Below are 27,072 nucleotides of genomic sequence, written 5' to 3'. Positions count from 1 at the left end.
TCGTTGTACTGGCCACATGACACCCTCGTTAACCGTGGGCCACACAAACAGAAGACCTTTACGTCATCTGTCCCATTGACTGCACGGCCTGAAAGGGGAATTTTACTTTTTTACTTTACAATGGCTATACTGGTCTAATAACCTAATTGATTAACATTTGTCAGTAGGATCTGATAAGGTTCAGAGACACTATTATGGGATTACTTAATTATTTTAATGTGAGGCCTACATACCATTATAATTATAGAATAATTAACATAATAAAATATACAAACCATAATGGCTTAGTTCTGTTGCCACTAGTAAACTTTTACCCCCATATTGTTAGTATATATAAGTATACCACAGACTTTTGTTAAGGGTGAAATTGGCAACATATAAAAATGATATCGAGTTAACCAGATTAGGCAGTCATTGTCTTTCTTTTTTTAATGCACACATTTTTGAAAATCGTTGCTTTGAAAAAGAGTGACTTATCATTATAGTAGAGAAACTTGGTTCCAAAAGTTAAAATCATGTTAAATTCTTTGATTCGTGTGTGTTATATAGGTCTCAGTGTCTGCATACTATTGGTTAGCGCTAGCACTCTGAGGGATGTTGAATATAGTGATGATCACGTGAGTTTCGTTTTAAACTTTCTAGCTACTTTTGTTTCTGGTCTAACTTAACAATATTAACAATGTTGTATTTGTACATTACTGCTTGTAATATCCTGAATGATTTATGCACTTTTAAAATGAATTTTTATCTTGTAAATGCTCCAGGCTGAGCCGTAAAGCGCTTGACTTCTTTAACCGGTTTTTTTTTTATCCTGGTAAAGACTGGTATTTTTAATTTCAAGATCTTTAGGGTGTCTCTGAGTCCACCCAGCTCTAATGGGTACCTAACATTAGTTACTGGAAAAGTAAAGGCGGTTGGTCGTTGTGCTGGCCACATGACACCCTCGTTAACCGTAGGCCACAGAATCAGATGACCTTTACATCATCTGCCCTATATACCACAAGGTCTGAAAGGGGAGATTTACTTTACTAATGCAACAGAAACATCATAAGCCTTATAGACCGCAAGGTCTGAAAGGGGAACTTTACTTTACTAATGCAACAGAAACATCATAAGCCTTATAGACCACAAGGTCTGAAAGGGGAACTTTACTTTACTAATGCAACAGAAACATCATAAGCCTTATAGACCACAAGGTCTGAAAGGGGAACTTTACTTTACTAATGCAACATAAACATCATAAGCCTTATAGACCACAAGGTCTGAAAGGGGAATTTTACATTACTAATGCAACAGAAACATCATAAGCCTTATAGACCGCAAGGTCTGAAAGGGGAACTTTACTTTACTAATGCAACAGAAACATCATAAGCCTTATAGACTACAAGGTCTCAATGGGGAACTTTACATTACTAATGCAACAGAAACATCATAAGCCTTATAGATCGCAAGGTCTGAAAGGGGAACTTTACTTTACTAATGCAACAGAAACATCATAAGCCTTATAGACCACAAGGTCTGAAAGGGGAACTTTACTTTACTAATGCAACAGAAACATCATAAGCCTTATAGACCACAAGGTCTGAAAGGGGAACTTTACTTTACTAATGCAACAGAAACATCATAAGCCTTATAGATCGCAAGGTCTGAAAGGGGAACTTTACTTTACTAATGCAACAGAAACATCATAAGCCTTATAGACCACAAGGTCTGAAAGGGGAACTTTACTTTACTAATGCAACAGAAACATCATAAGCCTTATAGATCGCAAGGTCTGAAAGAGGAACTTTATATTATGCTCATAAAAATTTTTTGTTTTGACATTAATGTATCATTGTTTCCTTCTACGAAGTATTGCCACAGCGAAGGGTGCACCGAAGCAGGCCGCAGCATTACAAGTAAGCTTGACAGAAGCGTTGACCCATGCGAAGATATATTCCAGTTCTCTTGTGGCGGATGGTTTAAAGACAACCCGATATCCGAGGAGTGGAATGAAAAGTCTCCCCTTATCGACGTGAGCTTACAAATTGACGAACGTCTGCTGGAGGTAGGTGTGTCACGTGGCTCTTAAATAACTCCAAAGCAACTGCCAGCGATGTTCAGAAATTATGAAAATATTTTTTAAAACTGGAATGGTTTATTGTAGTTACCGGTTGTTGATATGCGATATCAAACTGGTGATAGACAACTAAACCGTTGTAAGCGTAATATATTTTTAAGTAAAAAAAGAACTTTCAATAACTTGAATAACTTACTTCTGAACAATACTAAATATAAGTTTATTTGTATTATAGACAAAATCGAGTTGTGATCCTATGAAATTAATATAGTAGACTTTAGTAATTATATTTTGTAACAAAATCTAACTACAGTAACACAACCTTTTAGTCTCACGTTCTTGATACCTCTGTCTTAACTAAGACCAAATGACGACAATGCCAATTGCATCATTCACAACCAATCGCTAACCTTTTCCTAAAGTCACCGTAGAAACACACACTCCATACATTTATGCGTTCTGTCTGTCGTTTTGATGGTCCAAAGTTCAAATGTGTCGAATTTTAGGCTGTGAGGCAAACATTGCTTTGCTATCATGTAGGCTCCAGCTCAAAATTCGACTCCGGTTGTGTTTTCTCAATCACTAAAGGCAGACTGGAAACCTTCTCCAAGATACATCTCCCCCCCCCCTCTGGTACATAAAAGAGAGTTGACCGAATTGCACTGAGCATACTATAAGCATAAAATGGTGCAATAGACAAAAACGTGGGTTGTCAATGAAAAGACTTTGTTAAAAGACTTCAATCTTTTAAAAACATATTTTGTTTTCCATTTTTACCTTTCGAATTTTAAACAAAATTATAAAATTAGATTTTATTACAGAAAACGAAGGATACGTAACCGCAGAGGCACATTTCTAATTCCATATACTAGGACAAATTCGTACAAGCGCTTCTTCTTCGTTAGTGTCATTAGAGAATGGAATATGTTGCCTTAATACGTCAAAGACTTAGCAGAGTTAAAGTCATTGATTAACATGATTAGATTGAAATGCGTAGGACGTATATCCTCTTTTGAAGTAACGTCTGTACGCTATAAGAGAAAATAGATATCACCTAAAGAAATGCCCTTGTCAGACGGTCGTCCACCCCCACCCCCCTTACGAGATATGTGCCCTGCCCAGCGTAGCTGTTGAACCATAAGCAGTCCCTCTACACTGCCCATACCGGCATTGGCAAGAGCATCGATGTTTGTAGAGCGGTCTTGACATCGTATGTCCATAATAAAGAGCAAACATCTTTGGTGAAAGCGCTCTGTAAATATATATATAGCTCCTCCTTCGTGATCGAAGATGGGCACATTTCTCAAATCCTATGGACTCGAAGATGACTGTAAAGTCCAATCCTCGCTTTAAAAAGCCGGCCACATACGGGGCTGGGGTAACTTTGGTCAGTTGCAGATAGGCCTGCCTCTTCGTGATCGAAGATGGGCACATTTCTTAAATTCTATGGACTAGAAGATGACTGTAAAGTCCAATCCTCGCTTTAAAAAGCCGGCCACATACGTGGCTGGGGTAACTTTGGTCAGTTGCAGAGATAGGCCTGCCTCTTCGTGATCGAAGATGGGCACATTTCTCAAATCCTATGGACTAGAAGATGACTGTAAAGTCCAATAATCGCTTTAAAAAGCCGGCCACATACGTGGCTGGGGTAACTTTTGTCAGTTGCAGATATGCCTGCCTCTTCTCTCAGCTTTTTGTTTTTTCGGCGCTCTTTCACCCTGGCCACTCTTCTTGCTTCAAATCTCGAGACTCCGAGACTCACAGCTACACGCCATATTATTCATTCTCCCACAGCCCACGAAACAAAACTGTGCATAGTTTTGACTATTTGATGAACGCAAATTGTGAACTATGGACGGCTGTCCGATCGTATGGCATGTACTCTGGACATGTCGTTTTGATGGTGCCAGGTTTAAACCCTGCCCGACACAATCCCACAATCCCACAAATTATCCACATATAAGCCACTGCGCTAGAGACGTCATAATTACATAACAAACTTAAATCCGAGATCTAATGAACAAAAGGTAAGTATTTTTTCTTTACAAAAAAAAATATGATTAAACGCAAACACACAAAACAGAAATATGCATCAATCTTTTTTTTTTAACAGCAACATATATAATGTAGCTAAAACAATTTGCTGCGCCAAAAAAGTCCTGCTTCGACCGTGAAGTGTGCAAGTGTTTATCTATACTGAAGGGGTACTTAAGAGACTTTCTACTATAAAATCTCCACGTACAATCACATTTAGAAGTACTAGAACATAAAAGCAACTCTTTTGATAGGAAATAAATTTATAGCTGCTCATTTTCGTCACCACAAATATGTTTCCGACAACAAGCTCTGGGGGAAAATATCATCTCTCATATTTCCCTCACAAATCGTTCAACCGAGCGAGGTTTTGTCACCTGTTCACTCTTTCTCACCGAATCGACGATACCATCGTTGATTTTACTCATTAAATTAAATTCATGTTTAATTTTATACACTTTTTTTTTGTGTGTTATATAAAAAGAGCATCCATTTCCCTTTAATTCTAGACCAAATAAAACATTCTCTGATAACAAACAACAAAGCTATTGAAGCTAACAGGGGAGTGAAATGGTATTGAGCAAAAATGAAGAAATCCGTCGCAACGTGGAAAAATGATGACGGAGAGAAAGAGTTAATGAATTATTTCTTAGTGTATTGTTTATTCTTATATAATTGACATTAATATCGTAATTGAAATATGAACTTTGAGACTTTCTCTATCAGCTCATTCGTCAAGATGGATGGGAGTTTAAAGGGACGCCATCCAGCGCCATCAAAAAGTTGAAAGAGTTTTATTGGTCCTGTGTGGATATGGGCGCCATTGACGAAAAAGGCGCTGAGCCCCTTAAACAGGTGAGTGCTGTCAACGTGCAAGGGACGGGAATAATGATAATAATCTTGTATTATCCATAAGGAATATTATATTATAAGTTTTAAGTTTCATGTTAAGTCTACTTTTCATATAATATTATTCAATTCTAATTTTAATGTATATGGTTGCTTTATATTTTGTCTGTGTATAATCTTTTCATAAACTATATATTTGAGGAATAAATTATTCTATTGAGAGTTTGCTATTTATTGGTGGACAGTTCAGGCGCACTTATCTGAATTCTGTTTTCTGGGAATCATAGTTTACGATGTTGATATTGTAGCTTCGCGCCCATGTGAGGACCATATTATTGTAATTTGTAAAATCTACTTTGCGGAAACAAAGCTTACAACTGTCTTTTTGTTATTCCCTTAGCTTATTGACGACTTTGGCTCCTGGACTGTAACAGAAACCGAGAAGCCATGGGAGAAAGATAAGTGGGATCTCCAAGAAGCGATCTTCAAGACCCACGCTTGGTGGGGTTCAAGTTTCTTTGACATAGGTGTCAGCGCAGATGAAAAAAATGGCTCCCGAAACATTGTTTCAGTAAGTAGTATCCTATGATGGTGATAAAATGTTTAATGTTAGACCATATATTGCTGGTATTTGGTTGTCAAGTAAGTTTACAAAATTAGTGTTTTGGCAGCCTTATATAGACAGTATTTTTTCATCTTGATAAATGCTTCTAGATTTTTTTACTTACAGTATGCTAAGAACGCATTTGTGGACCAGTGGGGGGAAGGGGGTATCTGGGAGAAGGTTTTACATGCAGCTTTAGGTGCTCAGTAAACTGCTCCAGCGAGTCGGGTGTCAAAAATGTTGTGTCGAACCCCTAGCCTCCTTGCTAGGTAGCCAAGCGAAGCTCAAGTGTACTTAGCCTATCAATACATTTAATCTGAAAAAATAAACTCTAAAAAAAAACGTACCAACCTTTAAAAAAAATGGTTAGCTCTTAGGTATGAGTTTATCATACGGTCTTATCTTATATAATACAGACGTTATTTCAAAAAAAAAAAGAAGATGATTACGTCCTACGCGTCATGCACTTAGTCATGCATATTAACCAATGACTTAAGTTCTGCCAAGTCACTGGTTTTCCTGGCTAGCATTCTGTATGTATCCGTTTTAACTAGTTTTAACTAGTTTGTCATGGGAAATTTTATGAACAGATATATTACTTCATTGCTGTTTAGATGTCTCAAGGTGGAATAGCCCTATCTGAACTTCCTGAATCGTACACTGAGGAGTCTACAAAGGATTTCTTCATGAAAGCTGCAGTCAAACTCGGGGAACTCCTGGGAGGAAGTAGTGTGAATGTAACAGCCAAGATGGCGAAGGTTTATGATCTTGAAAAAAATCTAGCTCAGGTAAGTTTGTGTCCCCTTTATCAGATGCGCTGCGCAAGAGTTATCTAACTTTGGATGGCTTGTGGTGATGTGGTTGAGAGAAGGAATATATAAGGGAGAGTTTTTTTCCGGTGTGCTCGACCTTTGGCCACGTCTCCTACCCGAGTGTCCTGGGATACAAGGCATCGGTAATTGGGTTGTCCAAGATATAGATCTGCTTCTTGAATCTTTCCCAGACAGAAATGTTAGTAAAAACTAGCTAATGGAGGCGATCTTCCATGAGCCTAGATTTACAAGAGCCTTAGCTGACTATCACTTGGCTTCTGAACCGGGTGTCCCGTGTTCGAATCCTGGTAAAGACTGGGATTTTTAATTTCGGGATCTTTGGGCGCCCTTGAGTACAAGTAAAAAGTAAAAGTAAAGTACCCATCTCTGACCATGCGGTCTCTGGGGTCAATGAAGTAACCTAAAAAAAACACTACAAGAAGAAATGTCTTGATCCTGGGCTTTATTGGGCAAGAATGACAAAACAGTTCACGATAGCACAGTAGACACACACTCAAGCTGACCTGGACACCAAGATATTTTGACGCACAAGAACAGATCAGTTCACAACATACAAGAAACATAAATACACAACAGTCGACGAGGTTGTCATGTGGTCAGCACAACTACCGACAACCTTTTCTTTTCCCCCGACTAATGCCATGTACGCATTAAAGCTGCGTGGACAGTCTTCACCAGGATTTGAACCCGCGATCCTCCGGTTAGGATGCCAAGCGCTTTATCGCTCAGCCTCTGCGCGTTCTGATCTCATGTCTTAAATCCTCCTCATTCTGCAGTTAGCGTCAATAACTCCCAAGCATCCAAGAATGTCGCCTTGACTAAAGAGTGCAGATTCTTCTTAATTCAGATTCTTTGTCTATATTTCATAGACATAATGCTTTTTTTTTTTTAGGATTACATCCCCTAGGACAGGGGTTCTCACCTTGTGGGTCTCGACCCCTTTTGGGGGTCGAATGACGATATTGCAGGGGTCGCCTAAGACCAAAAGAAATAAAGATATTTTTAAAGTGTAAAACTTGAAATTTTCACCTTTTGTTGCTGTTCAAGGATAGCCCCCGATTACCGATAGCTGTTGTAGAGAAATGAGTCTGAATTATTCATAACATTTTGTTTTGTCATAGAACAAATATTTTTTACAGTTTACATCATAGATATTATTTCTGTGGTAAAATTCGCGCATTTCTTGGGGTATTTAAAAAGCATGTTCGTTTATATTTAATTGTTTCGCCATTGTTTTAAGTCCATATTATTGAAGGTAATAGTTTCATTCTAGAACAAACTCATCAAAAGGGTTCTCGAACAAAGAACGTTAAAAGACATTTCTTTTTTTTTTTTTAAATTTAATTATAAGCAGAAATATATTTTAGTCAAAATATAATTTCATAATATTTCGTAATTAAACATAAAGCTTGTGCAACGCTTATCAAATATAATATTATGATTACGATTTTCATAACATTATCCAAAGCGCAGTTACTTTAGAATATTATTTTACGGTTGGGGGTCGCCGCTTGTTGGAGAATAGTAAAAAAAGGGGTCGCCGAGCTAAAAAAGGTTGAGAACCGCTGCCCTAGGACATCTAGCTTAGAATAAAGATTATGAAGTGATGCCTTGTTTTTTTTTCCAATTTTGTTGCTAAAGTATCTCGCCATAGGTTGCTCTGGTCTTGGGGAATCTCAAATCTATTTCATTGTCAATGTTTATGCTGCTGGAAAAAGTAGTGCCAAAATATCTAATTTGGTCTAATGCATTTCTTTCTCCTTTTTAAAGTTTGGTTCCTATGAGCTGTGTCCAGATTGGGCGGATTCAGGACTTTTTAAAATGGACCTCATTCACCAATCGTAAACAAACAACATTTAGCCACGTGATTCTCTATCTCTTCTATACAAATTACGATCTAATTTTAATACACAGTGGCTGTCACGTGATTGTTTTTTCCCCGTTGTTTTATCAATGTTATCACGTGAATAAATCTTGTTTGTTTACGATTGGTGAATGAGGTCCATTATTTATTTATAGTACTGCCTAAATCTGTACATAGAGAATGAAACAAAGTGTTCTCCTTTAGTTTGCGCAGTCTTCAGTAATCAAATAATCCTTAATTAGGCTGATGTATCTTTAATTTGGCCTTATGTACAAGAGCACCCCCCCTCACTTTCCAAACGTGCATTTATCAACATAGCAAAATAAAGAAGGCTGAAAAATGTTGGTGCCCTTTTTTACGACAATGGACACAACGAGTTGTAGATTGACTGTCGTAAATTTTAGGACTCAGCAATGTTTTGCGACAATGGACACTGCGAGTTGTAGATTGACTGTCGTAAATTTTAGGACTCAGCAATGTTTTGCGACAATGGACACTGCGAGTTGTAGATTGACTGTCGTAAATTTCAGGACATGTTTTACCCCACACTGCAAATGGCACTTATGCCTCTCTCCTCTTTCAATATAATCGTATCTTGTCTTATAAAATACTGACGTTACTTCAAAACAGAAGATAATTACATCCTACGCTTGTTCCTAGGTCAATCTAGTCATGCATGATCACCAATTACATAGAATAAATTATAGCTTTTATATAGCGCTAATTTCATGCTTTTAGCATGCTCAGAGCGCTATGGTCCTATTTCGTTAGTGGACCAGTGGGGGGAGGGGGGTATCTAGGAGTTGGTTTTACGTGCTGCCTTTAGGCGCTCAGTAAACGCAATTCTGCTCTAGTCGGGTGTCGAACCTCGAGACCCCTTCATAGGTAGCCAAGCCAAGCCAAGTTCAAGCATGCATAGCCTCTCGACCAGTTAAATTCTGCCAAGTCAATGATTTTTCTTTTGTGCCTATACTCAGCAAGTGGTCTCCCTTCTAGGAGGAAATAAAATACTTTTAGTAAAGATAAATTCCAAGATCGATCACACAGAACTATTGACCGTTTTTATTTAACTAACCTTTTTATAATTATCAGCTGTAAGTTTCATGAAAATCTGTCAACTTTTTTAGTACTCAATTCTAAAACATTATTCTCCGATTTTCACAATTAAAATACTATTTGAAATGTTTGTTCTGTGCTTCTCAACCTTCAACCAGATCACATCTCTTATCCTCAGATATTTGTGCCAAAGGAAAACTTAACGAATCCGTTCAATGCCTACAACTTAATGACACTTGAAGACTTCCAGAAACTAATTGGATCCTGGGTAAATAGTTGATCTAGTCAATTAATATAGCTACTTACAGCATCGTATGGCACATAGAGGGCGCCGCAATCTTTCCACAGAGAATGAGACATTAAGTTAAAACAAGAAAAACAATTTAAAAAAAAAAAAAAAACTTTTGTTTTAAAGACAATACCTCCTTTATACAACTGATAGAGCGATAGTTGTTTTTTTTTCTATTATGTAAATGCACGTTGAGAGACGTGGCGTTGATATAGTGTGACTATAGAGCAGCGGTTCTCAACCTTTTATGCTCGGCGACCCCTTTTTACAATCCCACACTTAGCCTCGACACCCCCCCCCGCACACAAAAAGCAATTGAAGAATAGACAATAACAATCCATTTTTTTCAATTGTCTTTGGCGACCCCTGGCCAATTGTCAATCGACCCCCACGGGGGTCGCGACCCACAGGTTGAGAACCCCTGCTATAGAGGGACTGGTCACTACTAACTGTGTCGCGAATGCGTAGAATGCGTAGAATGCTGGTTTCGTGCCTCCTGGATGACACGTGATAAACATAGATACTACAGATTGACTTAAGTCCGTTTCAGCAGACAAATATAAAGTTTATTTGACAACAATAATAATAGTACTGCACTCCTTGTCAGTTACATAAGTTAAGAACAATTTTATCCGCATAACAGCGGTATCAAATATATCCAATACGTTAAACTCCCCAGAGTAGATTACAAATCACGTCCGCATCTCAGCGGGTGACACTGTACAGAATAATCCAGATTAACTCCTAGAAATACATGTCTCAAAAAGACCACTGGCATCAACTGCCCAAAAGATACTTCTTAACTCGACTAAAACGCTACTACTAAAATCATATCTGACTGCCTCGTCCAGAGGATACCACTTGACTGACTTGACTGAACTCAAAGTCAATTTTATTGATTCTACTTCCTGTTTTCTACATCAGGAATGCCACGTGTCTTTTAAACGTCTTAACATGAGGTGCACATTAAATCAGGGAATGTCAACTGAGACTGTGACATAATAATAACTAATGAATGTTAGGTTAAAAAACAATAGAACCTTTCCCCGCCCTGTGAAAGAATCCTGGTTAAAAGAATGTAGAGATTTATTAGACAAAGTGTTCCATTGATACACCTTAAATTTAGTGTTGCGCACAATATTTCAGAAACGAATAATGCGGAAATACCCGAAGTATGGTCCGTTCAAGATGAATATTTTCTCGTTCTGAAGTCAAATTAAAATTTTATTTTTTTTTTAACTTTGAAAAATTCGAACTGACAAACTGTAGTATTTCCAGTGTAACCAAGGAGCTAGTCATTCTTTTCGCCAATGATATACACCTACTGTCACATTTCTAGGAAAATCGTTTGAGCCGTTTTCGAGATCCGTGTCCAGGTCCCACCAAGCCCAGAATGTTTCAGGTTCCACGAAGTTTCGAGTTAGGAATGATAAAGTGTGCCTGGTCATGCGGTAAACGGTCTTAACTGTCGTCTGGGGTTTAAACCACCAACCATTTTCCTCCAGGCTTCCCGGTTCTGGGCGAGTCTCTCTGACCGTCCCCACGTCTTGTCCGTCTGCTTCCCACCTTCTTCTTATTATTATTAAATAATACAGACGTTACTTCAAAAAAGAAGATGATTACGTCGTACGAGTCATGCAATCAGTCATGCATATTAACCAAAGACCTAAATTCTGCTAAAATACTGGTTTTCCTGGCTTTGTCATGCAACCCATTCCATGTGTCTTTCTGACTATTTTATTAAATTTTGTTTTTGTATTTGAAGATTATGGTTCAGTGTTTTATGTATAATTGCTACTTTACTTTTGAGTCTTCTTTCCTAAGGGCTTATTAAATGTATTGATTTTACTAAAGGTGTTACTCTAGTGACCAGTGATGCCCAAAATACGGCCCGCGGGCCACATCCGTCCTGCGACGTGGTTCTATCCGGCCCGCTGAAACGTCAGCGCAAAGTGTAGAAAATCACCCTTCATAAAAATAGGTTAAGATATGTATCTTTTCCTACGTTAGTGCCTTCACTATTAACGTTTAACATTTGTTCGTTTATGAAATGGGAATGTAGAATCTACCTGGCAAAATGAAAGGATCTTTACTTTTTTGAGGAGCTTGATAATAAGCCAACATATTTGATTTGTAAAGAAAGTGTAGCAGCATATAAATGGCATTATGAAACAAACTGCATTCTTGGTTTGAGATGCGAATAAAAGATACTAAAGTAAGTCTAGAGATTGAAGGATTTTTGAGAATATTTACTAAAAAAACATAAAAAATTAGCCTTTGGTAAAACTGGTTACAATGTTGCTCAGATTTTAAGTAAAGAAATGAAGCCACTTTCCGACGCGTAAAAAAAAAAAATTTATAAACTTCCAATGTCTAATCATTAATGTAAGTTTCTAATCAAATAGTTTCAGGTCGATTTCATTTCGTTTTTGTACCTTTTCGGTCATGTGGGCCGCAACACAAAAGTCAGAAATTAAAATGGCCCGCAGTTAGAATTAGGTTGGGCATCACTGCTCTAGTCAAATGTGAATATTTGTTTGTTATGAATCTCACTGCTTCCAAATCTCGGTGCCATGACAGACAAAATGGCGTACCCAAAACATAGTATACTAATTGACATATCAATACTAACTAAGGAACCAAAAATAACTAAATACTAAGCCTAATGCCGTTCTGAAACTAAATAACAAAGTAAAACTAAATAAGCTTCTAGTGAGACTTTAGTATAACCTTCTAGTGAGACTTTAGTATAACCTTCTAGTGAGACTTTAGTATAACCTTCTAGTGAGACTTTAGTATAACCTTCTAGTGAGACTTTAGTATAACCTTCTAGTGAGACTTTAGTATAACCTTCTAGTGAGACTTTAGTATAACCTTCTAGTGAGACTTTAGTATAACCTTCTAGTGAGATTTTAGTATAACCTTCTAGTGAGACTTTAGTATAACCTTCTAGTGAGACTTTAGTATAACCTTCTAGTGAGACTTTAGTATAACCTTCTAGTGAGACTTTAGTATAACCTTCTAGTGAGACTTTAGTATAACCTTCTAGTGAGATTTTAGTATAACCTTCTAGTGAGACTTTAGTATAACCTTCTAGTGAGACTTTAGTATAACCTTCTAGTGAGACTTTAGTATAACCTTCTAGTGAGATTTTAGTATAACCTTCTAGTGAGACTTTAGTATAACCTTCTAGTGAGACTTTAGTATAACCTTCTAGAGAGACTTTAGTATAACCTTCTAGAGAGACTTTAGTATAACCTTCTAGTGAGACTTTAGTATAACCTTCAAGTGAGACTTTTGTATCTCTCTCAAAGATCAACATGGAAAAGTTTATGGAGTCTGTGTTTCCGGAGCTCGACTGGCGCGATGAGGATGAGCTTGTGGTAATAACACCAGAATATTTCAAGGAACTACAAAATGTCGTTCAAGACACAGACAAAGAGTAAGATATCCATAAATACAGATTTAAAAAGTCCTACTATAGTCATGGAGGGCGCGGTGGCTGAGTGGTTAAGCGCTTGGCTTCCGAATCTGGGGTCCTGGGTTCGAATCTCGGTAAAGACAGGGATTTCGGGAATTTTAGGGCGCCTCGAGTCCATTCAACTCTAATGACGTTAGGTGGGGAAAGTAAAGGCGGTTGGTCGTTGTGCTGGCCACATGACACCTTGCTCATCAACCGTTGGCCACAGAAACAGATGACCTTAATATCAACTGCCACTTACAAGGTCTGAAAGTGAAACTTACTTACTTTATTATGATACATGCGAGAATTCACTCTGAAGTGTGTTTACAATAAAAAAAAAACCAATTTAAATTTAAGATGATTATATTTTGAAAAATTATAACTGAGAAACCAGAATTTTCCCTGTTCGGCCAAATAGCTAGTATTTAAAAAAAAAAAGATTTACATAAACTTAAAAAATTTCTAGGAAAATTGTTAGAGCCGTTTTCGAGATCTGTGTCCATCCATCTTCTCTCAATGAATGAAGTGTTTACAAGCTAATAAGAGATATAATTTTAAAAATGAGTTTTATTCCCATTTATTTCTGTTCTTGTAGCACTGGCAGCTGCTGGTGTACAGCAGATAGGGTCGGATTTAAGCACATGGAGGCCTCGGGGAAGAATTTTTGTTGAGAACCTTTCACTTTTTCCAAAAGCTATAATAAACAAAAATAGTATCTAAAAGCATGCCATTCTATAAAAGAATTTAAATTGTAAATTATTGTTAATATGTTTATTTTAGCATCATGAAATTTAAATTTTTAGGGGTTTGCCCCGGGGTTGTAAATTCTGAGTATATGACAAGAATAGAAGCACACTAAGGGGACACATTTAAACCACCACAGTGGTGTCAGCTGTGAGAGTTGAAATATTGTTTGGTAAAATTGCAAAAAAAAAAAAAATTTATATTGTTACGATCTCTTTATTCAGACCTTCTGCAAACACTACAAAACTCAACACAGCACATCTAACACAAGAACTTGACAACAAGATCTTCAATAAACAATGTTGCGGCTTTATTTATAAATACATCAACACCCAATTCAACACAATTAACTACATCTAATTCAAATACTTTCTTGTACTTAACAGAACTGCCTAACTTAACATTACTAGTCTCTCTAGCTAGTACAGCTGCATTTTCGAGGACTCCCATTGTAGCACACAGTCCTTACTGCCTTGCTGTCCTGGACTCAACTGTCCTTTCTTACACACTGCCTCTCGACCGTGAAGGCTCTTGGTCACATGACCACAACACAGTTCATACTTGCGTGTACAAGCACTAATGTCCCTTGTTTAACAGCCGTTAACCAGCGTGATTGGCCTGAGTCGCGTGTATCACTAGGCCGCACATACATTAAACCCTTTCGGTCCGCCACTGGAGTTACTACAATTGCTAAACCGTCAAAATATGGCTTGTTTCTCTATTGTGAGGTCCCTTTCTTACGGATACCCCTGCGTTCTAAGACCCGTCTGACCTGCCTTAAACGTGCAAAGACAAATGGATGAAAAACTATTTTTGAGTCTTGTATGTTTCTCTAAGCATGTAAACCTTTTTTTTTACCAGAACTCTAGCAAACTACATCATGTGGAACCTCATTCTGCCCACTGTGGGTTACCTCCCCGAAGAGTTCGAAGATGTTAACATCAAGCAAGCTACAGAGTCTGAAGACAAAGCTGAGATCCCTCTGTCTAGGCAGACGTCATGTTTACAAAAAGCTGTTAAGGTCATGCCTTTTGCTGCCAGCGCCCTCTACATCGACTTGTTCTTCTCACAGGAAACAAATGTCAAGGTCAGTAGTCCAAATTAAAAAAGAACTTTAGCTATTGGCATTGCTGATAAAATGTATGTATATTGCCCTCTCTGACATAAAGAAAAGTAGCTGGCAGCAGATGGCCTATGAAACAGACATCTGGAGAGCTCTCACGAACGTCGCGGGATACACATGTGAGGCCAACAAGGGAAACTAATACTTCAGTATTCAAGATATGGTTAAATTTGTTGGGTTTCGTCTCTTTAATTAAATGATTGTTAACGCTATCTCCCCCTCGCGCATTCTCCGATAAGGTTGATTCTTTAAACAATTATTTATTGTAACCTAATAAAACATAAATCAATTTTTAAAAAATGCTAGATATAGTTTTAAGGGTGAAGTTCTTCCCCTTACAAAAGCTTTTTTTTTTTTTTAGGATTTTTCTTTTTTTGCCTGTTTATACTTCAAGTTTGTCATATTTTCTGTATCTTTATCGAGACCTATTATTACATGTATGTATCTCTATACACTTTACACTACTTCTTTATCATTTCTTTTCATCTCTATTGATGCAACACTATTTTTAGAAAACTTATATCATCTCACTGTATCTGTCTGGTAAAAAGTTTGTACACGTTATTTCTCCCACACCCATTCTTAAATCAAGTTAAAACCTTACACAATTATTCATTGGCATAGACAAGACACGAATTAAGCTAAAAAACAAACAAACTATTAATCAATTAATTACTTGTAATTATTATTTTTTGTTTGATACTATGGGAAATTAATCCTTCAGTATTCAGGGATGCGGCTAAATATGTAGGGTTTTTGAAACGTTATTTCTCCCACACCCATTCTTCGATAAGTTTCAACTTTAAATAATAATTATAAGCTATTATATATATATATATATATATATATATATATATATATATATATATATATATATATATATATATATATATATATATATATATTATTTTGTTTGATATTAAAGAAGGGAAATAATAACTTCTGCATTATTGAGAGATAAGTTATAAGTGTAGAGTTTTTTTCCTTAGACGAGGCTTTTTTTTTTTTGTTACATTAAGTACGTTACATCTGGTCATACCTTGCACCTGAGATGAACTCCTATTGAAAAATCAGAGCAGGAAGGACTAGTCCTCCCGTAGTGCTCTATCAAGAAACTTAGCCGTCCGGCGTAGTGCCTCATAGCTACCATACAAGTCGAGTGACTGCACAGGCAAGTCCCCCCTTAGCTCGCGGAGCTGGGGACACTCGGGTCATACCTTGCACCATCTTCAATTATTCAATTTTATATTCTCAGGTTGTAATTGCCATAGACGACATTGAGCACGAGTTTATCAACAACCTGGATGAGCTCCACTGGATAGACCAAGTCACGAAGCAGAACCTGAGAGAGAAAGCCGAGTCTATGACCAACCAAATAGGTTTTCCAGACTGGATCCTTAACCCCAGCAAACTAGACGCTTATTATGACAGCCTTGTTGTTAATCCAGATGATTTCTGGGGCAACTTTATTAATGCTAACCAATTTCAATCAAATCAAATTCTGGAAAGCTACCAAAAGCCACCTGATAAAAGAAAGTAGGTATAAGAATGGCCTCGTTTTGAATAAAGTAGGTATAAGAATGGCCTCGTTTTGAATAAAGTAGGTATAAGAATGGCCTCGTTTTGAATAAAGTAGGTATAAGAATGCCCTCGTTTTGAATAAAGTAGGTATAAGAATGCCCTCGTTTTGAATAAAGTAGGTATGAGAATGCCCTCGTTTTGAATAAAGTAGGTATAAGAATGCCCTCGTTTTGAATAACGTAGGTATAAGAATGCCCTCGTTTTGAATAACGGCATTTTAATTGGGAGCGATAAAAGGGAAATATGTTATGGTTCTCAGTAGCTCAAAGATTGATATCTGAAGTAGAGTTATGGAATTTATGTGTGCTTCTATCTTATATTCTTATCTTATATATGACAGAAGTTACCAGTGTATGGGTGTTTCTATCTTATCTTCTTATCTTATATAATACAGACGTTGCTTCTAAAAAGATGATTACGTTCTACGCGTCATGCATTCAGTCATGCATGTTAACCAATGGCTTAAATTCTGCCAAGTCACTGGTTTTCCTGGCTGGCTCAGGAGCTCCTGGTAATTCAGGAGGCCGCGGGAAATCTGTTATAAGTTATAAAATGGTTTAATTTAATAATTTATACACTTAGAATTAGCGCGGGTCCTATGAAAGTGCGGGGCCAACTGCGGTCGCATAGGTTGCAGTGGCCTAAGGCCACCCCTGTAAAATAGCGGCGTATGCTACTTCGCCGGTCGACTAGTGTATAATATTATGCTTTTAATTTGAGTGCATAGAAAATATACAGGTCAGTTCTTAAGGCCATGATATTAATTTAGAGCGAAAATATTTCTTTTTTTAATTTTGTAAACCAATCACAACTTAGTACAAAATTTTTTAAAGTAGTCTTTCTCCAGATTTTCATTTTATTCAGTATATGTGTTTCTCTTTCAAATCAGATGGGATACATCTCCGCTGGAAGTCAACGCTTTTTATTACAGCACAGAAAATCAAATGGTCGTGCTGGCCGGAATATTGCACGAGGATATTGTGTCACCATATTACCCAACGTAAGAACAAGTTTTTATATATTTATTATTGTATGCATTTTATTCTAGTATGTATGTTTTGTAAGTATGTATTTATATATTTATTATTATATATGCTTCATTCTAGTATGTATGTTCGTAAGTATGTATTTATATCTATTTATATACAGATTAAAACGGCTTTGACGATTATCTTTAAAATTTCAAGGTTGTTGGCCTCCTTCAGTCGTAGAACGACTATGGTTCATCTCAGAGCACACTTCCTCATGTGGCTGTGGAGCCCTGTTTTGGAGAGACACTCCCGTCCACAAATATCGCAAGTTAAGGTGGCTTTTGCTTCGGTGGTAGAGAAGCTGGCCATTTTTCGCATTTACGTTTTTTTCCTGAGCTGAGACCCAAGTTCTTTCACTGTCCATAGCTTTCTTGGTCACTGTCTCTCTCCATCTGGTGCGGTCTAGAGCTATGTCTTCCTAATGGTCAGTGTTGATGTTCACTGATTTGAGGTCCCGTTTTATTACATCTATGTAACGGAGGTGGGGTCGACCAGTTTTTCTTGAGCAAGTCGCGAGTTGTCCGTAGAGGATGACTTTCGGGATGCGCTTGTCCTCCATCCGGCGAACATGTCCAAGCCAGCGCAAGCGGCGTTGTCTGAGGGCTGTAAAGATGCTGGGAATACCTGTTCGCGCAAGGATCTCAGTATTGCGCACTTTTTCTTTCCAAGTGATTTTCAAGATCCTACGGAGACATCTCAAATAGAATAAGTTAAGTTTTCTCTCTTGCTTTGCATAGGTGGTCCATGATTCACTACCATACAATAGTGTACTCATAACGCATGCATTGTAGACTTCCATTTTGGTCATCGTAGTTAGCTTATGGTTTTCCCAAACTCTTGGCCTGAGTCTAGCGAAGGTCGCGGCAGCCTTCCCTATGCGTTTTTTTTATCTCCTCTTCTAGAGACAGGTCATATTGAATTGTGGATCCCCAGATAGCAGAATTAATTTACTGCTTCCAGCTTGTTATCGTCTATGAAGATGGAGGGTGGTGCTGTAGCAGGTGGTCCCATAACGTTTGTTTTATTCGTGCTAGTAGTTAAGCCATACTCTTTACAGGCCTGAAAGAAGCGGGACATTAGTGACTGAAGTTCCTCTTGTGTGTGTGCCACTACCGCTGCATCATCCGCGAATAACATATTTCTTACTAGGGTGATTCGGATTTTAGTTTTGGCCCTCAGTCTGGCAATATTTAGGAGTTTGCCATCAAATCTAGAATGGAGATAGATGCCTTCAGTGGATTTGTCAAACGCGTTGTGGATTAGCAGTGAAAATAGTATTCCAAAGAGGGCTGGGGCAGGACACATCCTTGTTTAACTCCGCTGTTTATACTGAAACTTTCGGAGCTGGCACCGTTGAATTGCACTGTACCCATCATATTTTGGTGGAAAGATATGATTACATTTAGTAGCTTGAGTGGACAGCCTATTATCTGTAAAATTTTAAATAGGCCATCTCTGCTGACTAGATCGAATGCCTTTGTCAGGTAAATAAACGCAATATACAAATGCATCCTTGGTTCTCTGCACTTTTCCTGAAGTTTCGCAATTTCAAGTTACTATGAATATGAACGAGGAAATAAAACTCAGCCCATTGGCCAGATTGGGAACAACTCAATGGGACGTGATATAGGTTTAAATACGTTTCTTATCGTGAAATTCACTTTTGGCTGCACATTTCTAAAAAAAAAAAAAGGGAATTCCCGTTTTCGTCCATATAAATATACACACACATGAGAGTTTCCCCAAATAAAAAAAAAGTAAATTAAAGTTACCCCTTCAGACCTTGTGCTCTATAGGGCAGATAAGCTTAGAAGCTAAATCATTCAACAAAGCGAGGCTCGGTCACCTGGTACTATATATATATATACTATAGACATTTACAGTTCGACTACAACTTTTGAATAGTTAGCATCCTGACCTCAAAATGACTATAATTCATCTCGTAGTGCAATTTACAAAGTATACATTTTTTTTTTATAATTCTACTATAACTGTTATAACTGTTGCCCTTATTGATGACACTAGTTCATAGTCAATAATTCTTAGTACTAAATCATACTAAATACTTATCATAAGCTTATAATAAATACTTCTTATCATAAGTTTATACTAAATACTTATTATCATTAGCTTATACTAAATACTTCTTATCATAAGTTTATACTAAATACTTATCATAAACTTATACTAAATACTTATCATAAACTTATACTAAATACTTCCTACCAATAGCTCATACGTATACGGAAAGCTTGGATCTATTATTGGCCATGAGATCATACACGGTTTTGACAACAGCGGGCGTCTATATGATAAAGACGGGCACTTGCAGGACAGTTGGACGCCTCATGTGGCTGAAGAGTTTGACCAGAGGGCGCAATGTTTTATTGACCAGTACGACTCCTACCTAGTATACAACCACAGCGTAAGAAAGACTATTATTATTTAGGCCTATAGATAATTCTCTAATTCGCCCAACATGCGGGACAAGACGCAAGCACTCCGACTCTCTTACCCTCGATGAAAAAGTCATGGAAAGATAACTCTTTTATTTCTGCAACTCGGACTAAAGTTACCCCACGTCAGAGAGTGCGGCTCGAAAAAAAAAGATGGGGGGGGGGAGAGGAACTAATCTCTGTATATATAACTCTTTACGCCGCCTAACCACCCACCCCATTTGGACAACTGTGTCTTTCAGGAAGTGTTCACCCGTCACTACAAAAGCGGCGTATGCTACGCCGCGGGTCGGCTCGTTATATATAATTATATAATATGAGGGTTACCAGAATCAAGATGATGTACCACTCCTTTACCATGATGAGTTCATGGCGTTATAATTGGTCATGCAATTTTTAAAATCATAAATTAGTTCCCCTTTCAGACTTTTTACAGTGCAGATGATGTTGTGGTCATATTTTTCTTTGGCTAACGGTTAGAGCAGGGTGTCATGTGGTCAGCACAATGACCTACCGTCTCTGAGCACCCAGCTCTCTAATGGGTACCTGACATTAGCTGGGAAAAAGAAAATGTGGTTTGTCGTTGTGCTGGCCACAGGGCACCCTCGTTAACTGTAGGCCACATAAACAGAAGACTTATACTTCATCTGCCCTATAGACATCATGGTCTGAAAAACGGTACTTTTTTTTTTGCAAGGTTTAAATTTGTAAATTATTATTTTAGTTACACATAAAGCGTTGAGGCATCTTCGTTATTTTGTTAACTATGAATCTTAGTAGACGTTCAAGATATACATTTTTGCACATGAAGAAGAATTGATACATTATGTCTTCCATGGAGAGACATTAATAGAAATACCACATTTTTTTATTCAGCTAAGTGGTTCACAGACTCTGGGTGAGAACATTGCTGATAATGGCGGAATGAGACTTGCTTACAGAGCTTACAAGAATTCGATCAAGCCTGAATTGCGTTTACCTGGACTGAATCTCACAGACGATCAACTCTTTTTCGTTGGCATGAGTCATGTAAGTTAATTAAATGGCTGCCTGGTCGAGTGGATAAACTTCGGAATATCCTTGCATTTGTCCTGAGTTCGAAACTGCCCGCTTCCTTTTTCCAAGGAGCGTGTTGACTGGGTCATAAAAATTACTATTTTTAAAGGAACGTTGTAAACTAATAATAATAATAATAATAATAATAAGGCTTCCCTTCTGGTTGGCAGATTAATGATAAATGCAGTATTTCCAGTGACTATGCAGCCCCATCTGCGCCCAACATATTTCGCAACATCTAGCGCAGACATCACCACTGTCCACCGGTGGTCGATTTAGATTTCATTTTCGCCGTCTGCGTCTGTCCTCGGCAGCAGATTTTCTTTTCGTCTCTAATTTAAATCCCCTGGCCTTTGTGAGTGACCTCCAACTGTTATGAAGCCGCCTGCAGCCAGGCGCGCTCTTCTATGTCAGTTAAATCAAGTTGGCACCTAAGCTGGTCTTTAAGGTGTTTCCGTGGGGCAACTCTCTTATACAACCACCATTCAGCTTACCAAAAAAAAAAAAAAAAGAAGCCTGCCTTGGTCCCCCATACGTGCCCTGCCCAGTGAAACTATCGGACTATAAGAAGTCCCTCTATACTGCCAGAACATCGCTGTCTGTAGTGCGGTCTTGCCACGGTATGTTCATGATGGAATGCAAGCATCTTTGGTGAAAGCGTTCAAGTGGTCTTAGTCTGTATAATACCCATGTCTCAGATCCATATAGAAGGGTTGAGAGAACCGCTGCTTGGTAGACACTGATTTTAGTAGGCAAGCGGAGCGATTTATTCCGCCAAACTCTCGCCTGAAGGCGTGTAAAACACTACAGGCCCTTGAACTTGCCTTGAAAACGAGGCGTCCTCTATTACGTTGACCACCTTTCAGCTCACCAAAAAGCACTGCTTTTATCATATGTTCGTTCCCCTTACGGAATACGTGCCCTGCCCAGCGTAACTGTCGGACCATAAGAAGTCCCTCTATACTGTCCATACCGGCGTTCGCAAGAACATCGCTGTTTGTAGTGTATGTCTATGATGGTGCCCAGGCATCTTCGAAACATATCTTGAGCACAAAGTGGTTGACGGTGAAGTTTTAAAAAACGCTTTCGAGAACCCAGATATAAACAGTAACGATAAAATACGCTTCCACGCACAATTTTAGTATTGATTTTATACATGTCTATTCGAGGCATTCTAATTACTGTTAACTTCAATTAAAGGAATGAAGGATCACACAAATGAATGATGTTTTTTTTTTAAATTTCCTTTTCAGTTTCATTGTGGCCTGTTTTCAGAAGACTCCGCTCTTTTTCGTTTGCGCACTGACACTCATGCAATCAGCGAATTTAGGTTTGTTGAGATAGTTATTCTTATTTTACTTCAAAAAAAGAAGATTATTACGTCCTACGCGTCATGCGTCTAATCATTCATGTAAACCAATGACTTAAATTTTGCTAAGTCATGTTTTTTTTTTCTGGCTGGCTCAATTAACCCATTCCATGCTCTAATAGCACTAGGGAAGAAGGAGCTTTTGTACTCATTAATCCCTAATATGAAACGAGGAATGTGCCTTTATTTTGGTGTCTTTCTGGGTATTTTAATAGATTTGTTTTTGTATTTTAAAATAATGGTTAAGTGTTTATTCTAAGTTTATGTAGTATATCAGCAAGTCTCCTTTATGGCAGTGAGAGCTGGTCAACATACATGTACCAAGAGCACAGATTGAATAGTTTCCACTTGCGCTGCCTGAGACGCATAATGGGCATCTCTTGGAGGGACCATGTCTCCAATCAGGAAGTTTTAAGATTGGCCAATATGAACAGCATGTATGCTCTCCTGACACAAAGAAGATTACGCTGGCTCGGACATGTCACCCGCATGCCCGATGGCAGAATCCCGAAAGATATCTTATATGCTGAGCTTGTGGAAGGAGTCAGACCCAAGGGCCGCCCAAGACTAACATATAGAGATGTCTGCAAGCGAGACATGAGAGCCTCAGGCATCAGCGAAAGTATGTGGGAAAACATAGCCAAAGACCGGAGTGCATGGAGACAGACTGTGCGTGCTGGGACAACCCTTGCTGAGAACAAAAGAATTGAAGCGGCTTTAATCAAGAGGGATAAAAAGAAAGCTGCCCTGTCTGCTAGCCCTAAATCAGAGGCATACACATGTACGAATTGTGGCAAAGTCTGCCGTTCTAGAATTGGCTTGATTAGCCACACCAGATTCTGCCCCGTCTCAAGATTAAGCCAAAACCAGTGACTCATTTGGGCGCATCCATTGCCTTTCGAGACAAAAGGAGCCATATATATACATAGGACATTTTAGTTTAAAATATCTTTATGTTATTAGAGATTCTGCCTTCGACAAAATGGAATCGGCCTCTAGCCCAGTAGCATAGTGTTACGAGCAGATGAAACTCTTGATCCTACACCAAACTGACTCATTTATAGTAGATTATGAGGACTTTAACCCTTAAAGTGCTGAGCTTTTTTACAATGATTGCATATCAAATAGAATGACTATTCTGATGTTAAGAGGCTAAACAAACACACGCGTTTAAAGGGTTAATCTTGATTCAACAAATATGTCACTAATAACCAGTAAATAACCTCGTTTACATAACTCCATTTAAGGACCCTTGCCTATCTTCCTCATTGAATACGCATGCGCACCATCCCACATTCACACTATGCTGCGCTCGGGTCCCCTGGGTTCAAGGTTAGGATGGTGACCCCTTCATAGAAACTCGAAGGTTACAAGATTACAAGGACAGTTGATGGTTCACACAAACTCAGATGCGACCCACGTTTAAAAGAAAACCAACCTTTTCGGGGTGGCAATCCCTTTGACCTCATGCCTACAGACATGCTTGGACCAGGAGCCCTTCACCCCTAGTCAGGGCCGGTCCTACAGATTGAGAGGCCTTATGGGAAACTGATTGCGCGGGGCCTAATTTGGGTTGTGATAAGGATAATAAGTGAAAATTAGGATTTTGTATTAGAAAATAAATTTGTATTTGCATTTTATTTATACTTTACTAAGTACAAAATCACTGTCAAATTAACTTTATGAGCCATCTACAGTAGATAGTAGATATAGTAGTTTTCAAACAATATGTCGATAAACATTCAGATCTGCCTTTTAGATTTACTATCGACTAGCAAATATCGCTTTTGATGTTTTTTTTTAAGAGTTCGAGATAGATTTATATTTTTATTTATATGCCGGTGACTATTAAAGTAAATTAAGTATTTGAACTTCTTGTTTTGGTTAAAATTCGGCTTACTATTACTTTTTTATTAAATGAAAGCTGACAATACCTTTTTTTTATCACGAGTAGGATTGGCGTTTTCCATATTGAATGACACCCCAAAATAACAATTTTGTCTGATTTAAGTAGATTTGCATCAGTTTTCAGAAGATTATAATAATTTCAGGAGATTTTCGTGACTTTTTCTTATATTTTATAATTTCAGGACAATTCCAGGAAACCTTTAATAATAAGTTAAAATGATTTAATTTAATAATTTACACCTAGAATTCGCATCGCGCGGGGCCTATGAAAGTGCGGGGCCCACTGCGGCCGCACTGGTTGCAGTGGCCTAAGACCGGTCCTGCCCCTAGTCTTTGTCTGAAGTTTCCAGGCATCAGCCATTACTGGGTTGGGTTGTGCAATGTCGTGGCTTCAGACATTCATAAATTTAGAAAGCCCCCCCCCCTCCCCAAAGCGGTTATCTGTTTGGTAAGTAATACAAAGAAACAAAAATTCAGCTCGCGGATCAAAATAAAAGTTATGCAGTATTGTAGTGAATACACATTACTATAGCACCCCCTGTTTTGAAAATGGTTAGATGCCATGTCTAAAACAAAAAGGCTTGCATATTTAAAGTCAAGGAATTCGCTTTCAGAAGATAAAACTTGCCATTGCTCAACAACTTTGCAAGCACCAAAATATCAGAAAATGAGATTTCCCTTCATTTTACAAGACTCTAGTATCTGGCTGAGCGGTAAAGCGCTTGGCTTCCGAACCGGGGTTCCTGGGTTCGAATCCTGGTGAAGACTGGGATTTTTTTAAATTTCGGGGTCTTTGTGCGCATCTGAGTCCGCCCATTCTAATGGGCACCTGACATTAGTTGGGGAAGGGTAAAAGCGGTTAGTGGTTGTGCTGGCCACATGACACCCTTGTCAACCGTAGGTCTACGAAACAGATGACAATTACATCATCTGCCCGGATAGACCACAATGTCTGAAAGGGGAACTTTACTTTTAGTATCTGGAGATCTAATCTTTACCGACTGACAGACTACACAAAACTAATAGCCGCTTTTCCATAACGGGGGCCACTACAAAGTAAAAGAACGCCTGTGTATCCAACTGTGTATTTTTCATCCATTAATCACACAGAACAAAAATAATAACAATAAGGCTTGCCTTCGAGTGCGAAGATTAATGAAGACGGCAGTATTTCCCGTGGATACGTAGCCCCAGCTGCGACCTACATATTTTGGCACTCCAGCGCAGGCATAACCATTGTCAACCGGTGGTCGATTTAGATGTTCTTTTCGCCGTCTGCAGAACTACGCCATATGTAAAAGACTTTTGGAATCTATACCAGTCGGAAATGAACTCTCCTCTTAATCTCTATCTCTGATTTAACAAGCATAGAGGCTACTTAGTGACTTAGCTGTATTTACATAGGCCTATATTTATAGCCTAATAGTCAGTTTAAATAGGGCTACATTTAATACAATTATAAATCATAAACGATAATAATTATTATTTTCACAGAGTGATTGGGACCATGTCAAACAGCAGAGATTTTGCGGAGGCGTTTAACTGTCCAGTAGGAAGTCCAATGAACCCAGAAGAAAAATGTGAAATTTGGTGAACGTAGACAGCAACTTATATTTGTCTCTGAGTTTAATAAATTTATGGCTTCTTAGCTGATAAACGTTTATTTTAACTCTTCCACTTGTTATTATTTTTAAAGTATTTTTTTTTTCATTGCGATAAATGTTTCCTTCAGATGTAAAGTGTAAGGTTACCTTAAGATATCACCATTTCTAAGCCCCCATGCTGCTAAAACAGCACACTTTTTTTCCTTGGCACAGTCTGCAAAAGAGCTCACAGCTCAGCAGCAATAAAGCTGGCTGGCTAGAAGAAGAAGAAGAAGAAGCCTCCATGCTGAGATTACGGTCCATGTATCTGGCAGTGTTCTGTAGGGTTTGCCAGTCTCCGTACAGAGCGCCCCTCCACCCTTACAGGCACCAGCACTATCATTTACAAGACCAGTCGTATCTTCGAAATTGCTTTTGAGCACCCTGCAGTCGCCATGGATGTGTTCTCAAATTGCAGAGAACAAGAGAACAACGCTAGCAGAAGAAAAACGCCAGAGAAGAAAAGCAAGGCCAATGACACGAGCTCCAGCTGGATCAACCTGCCCAGTGTGCAGCCGAACATTCCGGGCTCACATGAGTCTCTCCAGCCACGCATGAGGCACAAAACCCCAGTGCAAAGCTCTCAGCCCCATTGATGACAAAAGTGGTCATCATCGAACCACGATGGAAGAACTATATATATAAATCTTTTATTTCTTAAATCGTTTTTTTTTTCTTATCCTTAGAAGTGAGCTAGACAAAAAAAAAAAAAAAAGGAAATAAACTGGAAAGGATTGCGCGCGAAAAAAAAGTCCGTAGATTTTAAATTGTATCTGACTCATGAAGAACTGCGAAAAAGAAGTAAATAAATGTAGTAAAAACAACTACAAAGAAATAATTATTAAGGAGTTGTAGGATAAATGGTAAAGATTTTCCTACTTTTGGTTTTTCACAGTAATCTGCTCTTTTATTTGATTCTGTGCTAAAAAAAAAATAAAAAGATTCTAAAAATGCAAATGCCCATTAATACACCCGAAAAAGATGGCTTGTCATTGAATTAAATTATATCCAAGCCAAAAGACTTGGGAATGGAGAAAGTCGGTCAACAGATCTGTGTGGTGCCCCAAGGAAAAGGTGAATGTGAAATAAACGTGGCTATCTCCCTTGATC

General features: G+C 38.2%; 1 protein-coding gene across 1 annotated transcript; it reads left to right on the top strand.

Moving 5' to 3' along the window:
• Positions 1 to 347: 347 nt before the first annotated feature.
• Positions 348 to 25,982, top strand: LOC106069712 (endothelin-converting enzyme 2-like). The gene is made up of 14 exons (XM_056021805.1): positions 348 to 617; positions 1,853 to 2,047; positions 4,820 to 4,948; positions 5,343 to 5,513; positions 6,161 to 6,334; positions 9,478 to 9,567; positions 12,903 to 13,030; positions 14,657 to 14,882; positions 16,174 to 16,454; positions 17,389 to 17,499; positions 19,763 to 19,955; positions 20,863 to 21,015; positions 22,296 to 22,372; positions 25,814 to 25,982. The coding sequence occupies exons 1-14, from the start codon at positions 516 to 518 to the stop codon at positions 25,911 to 25,913; spliced, it is 2,130 nt and encodes a 709-aa protein (XP_055877780.1). The 5' UTR covers positions 348 to 515; the 3' UTR covers positions 25,914 to 25,982.
• Positions 25,983 to 27,072: the final 1,090 nt, after the last annotated feature.

The sequence above is a fragment of the Biomphalaria glabrata genome, chromosome 2, assembly GCF_947242115.1.
Source record: "Biomphalaria glabrata chromosome 2, xgBioGlab47.1, whole genome shotgun sequence".
In the NCBI taxonomy this organism is placed as follows: Eukaryota; Metazoa; Mollusca; class Gastropoda; family Planorbidae; genus Biomphalaria; species Biomphalaria glabrata.
The sequence above is the reverse complement of the archived record's forward strand: the minus strand, read 5'-3'. Positions and strand labels throughout refer to the sequence as shown.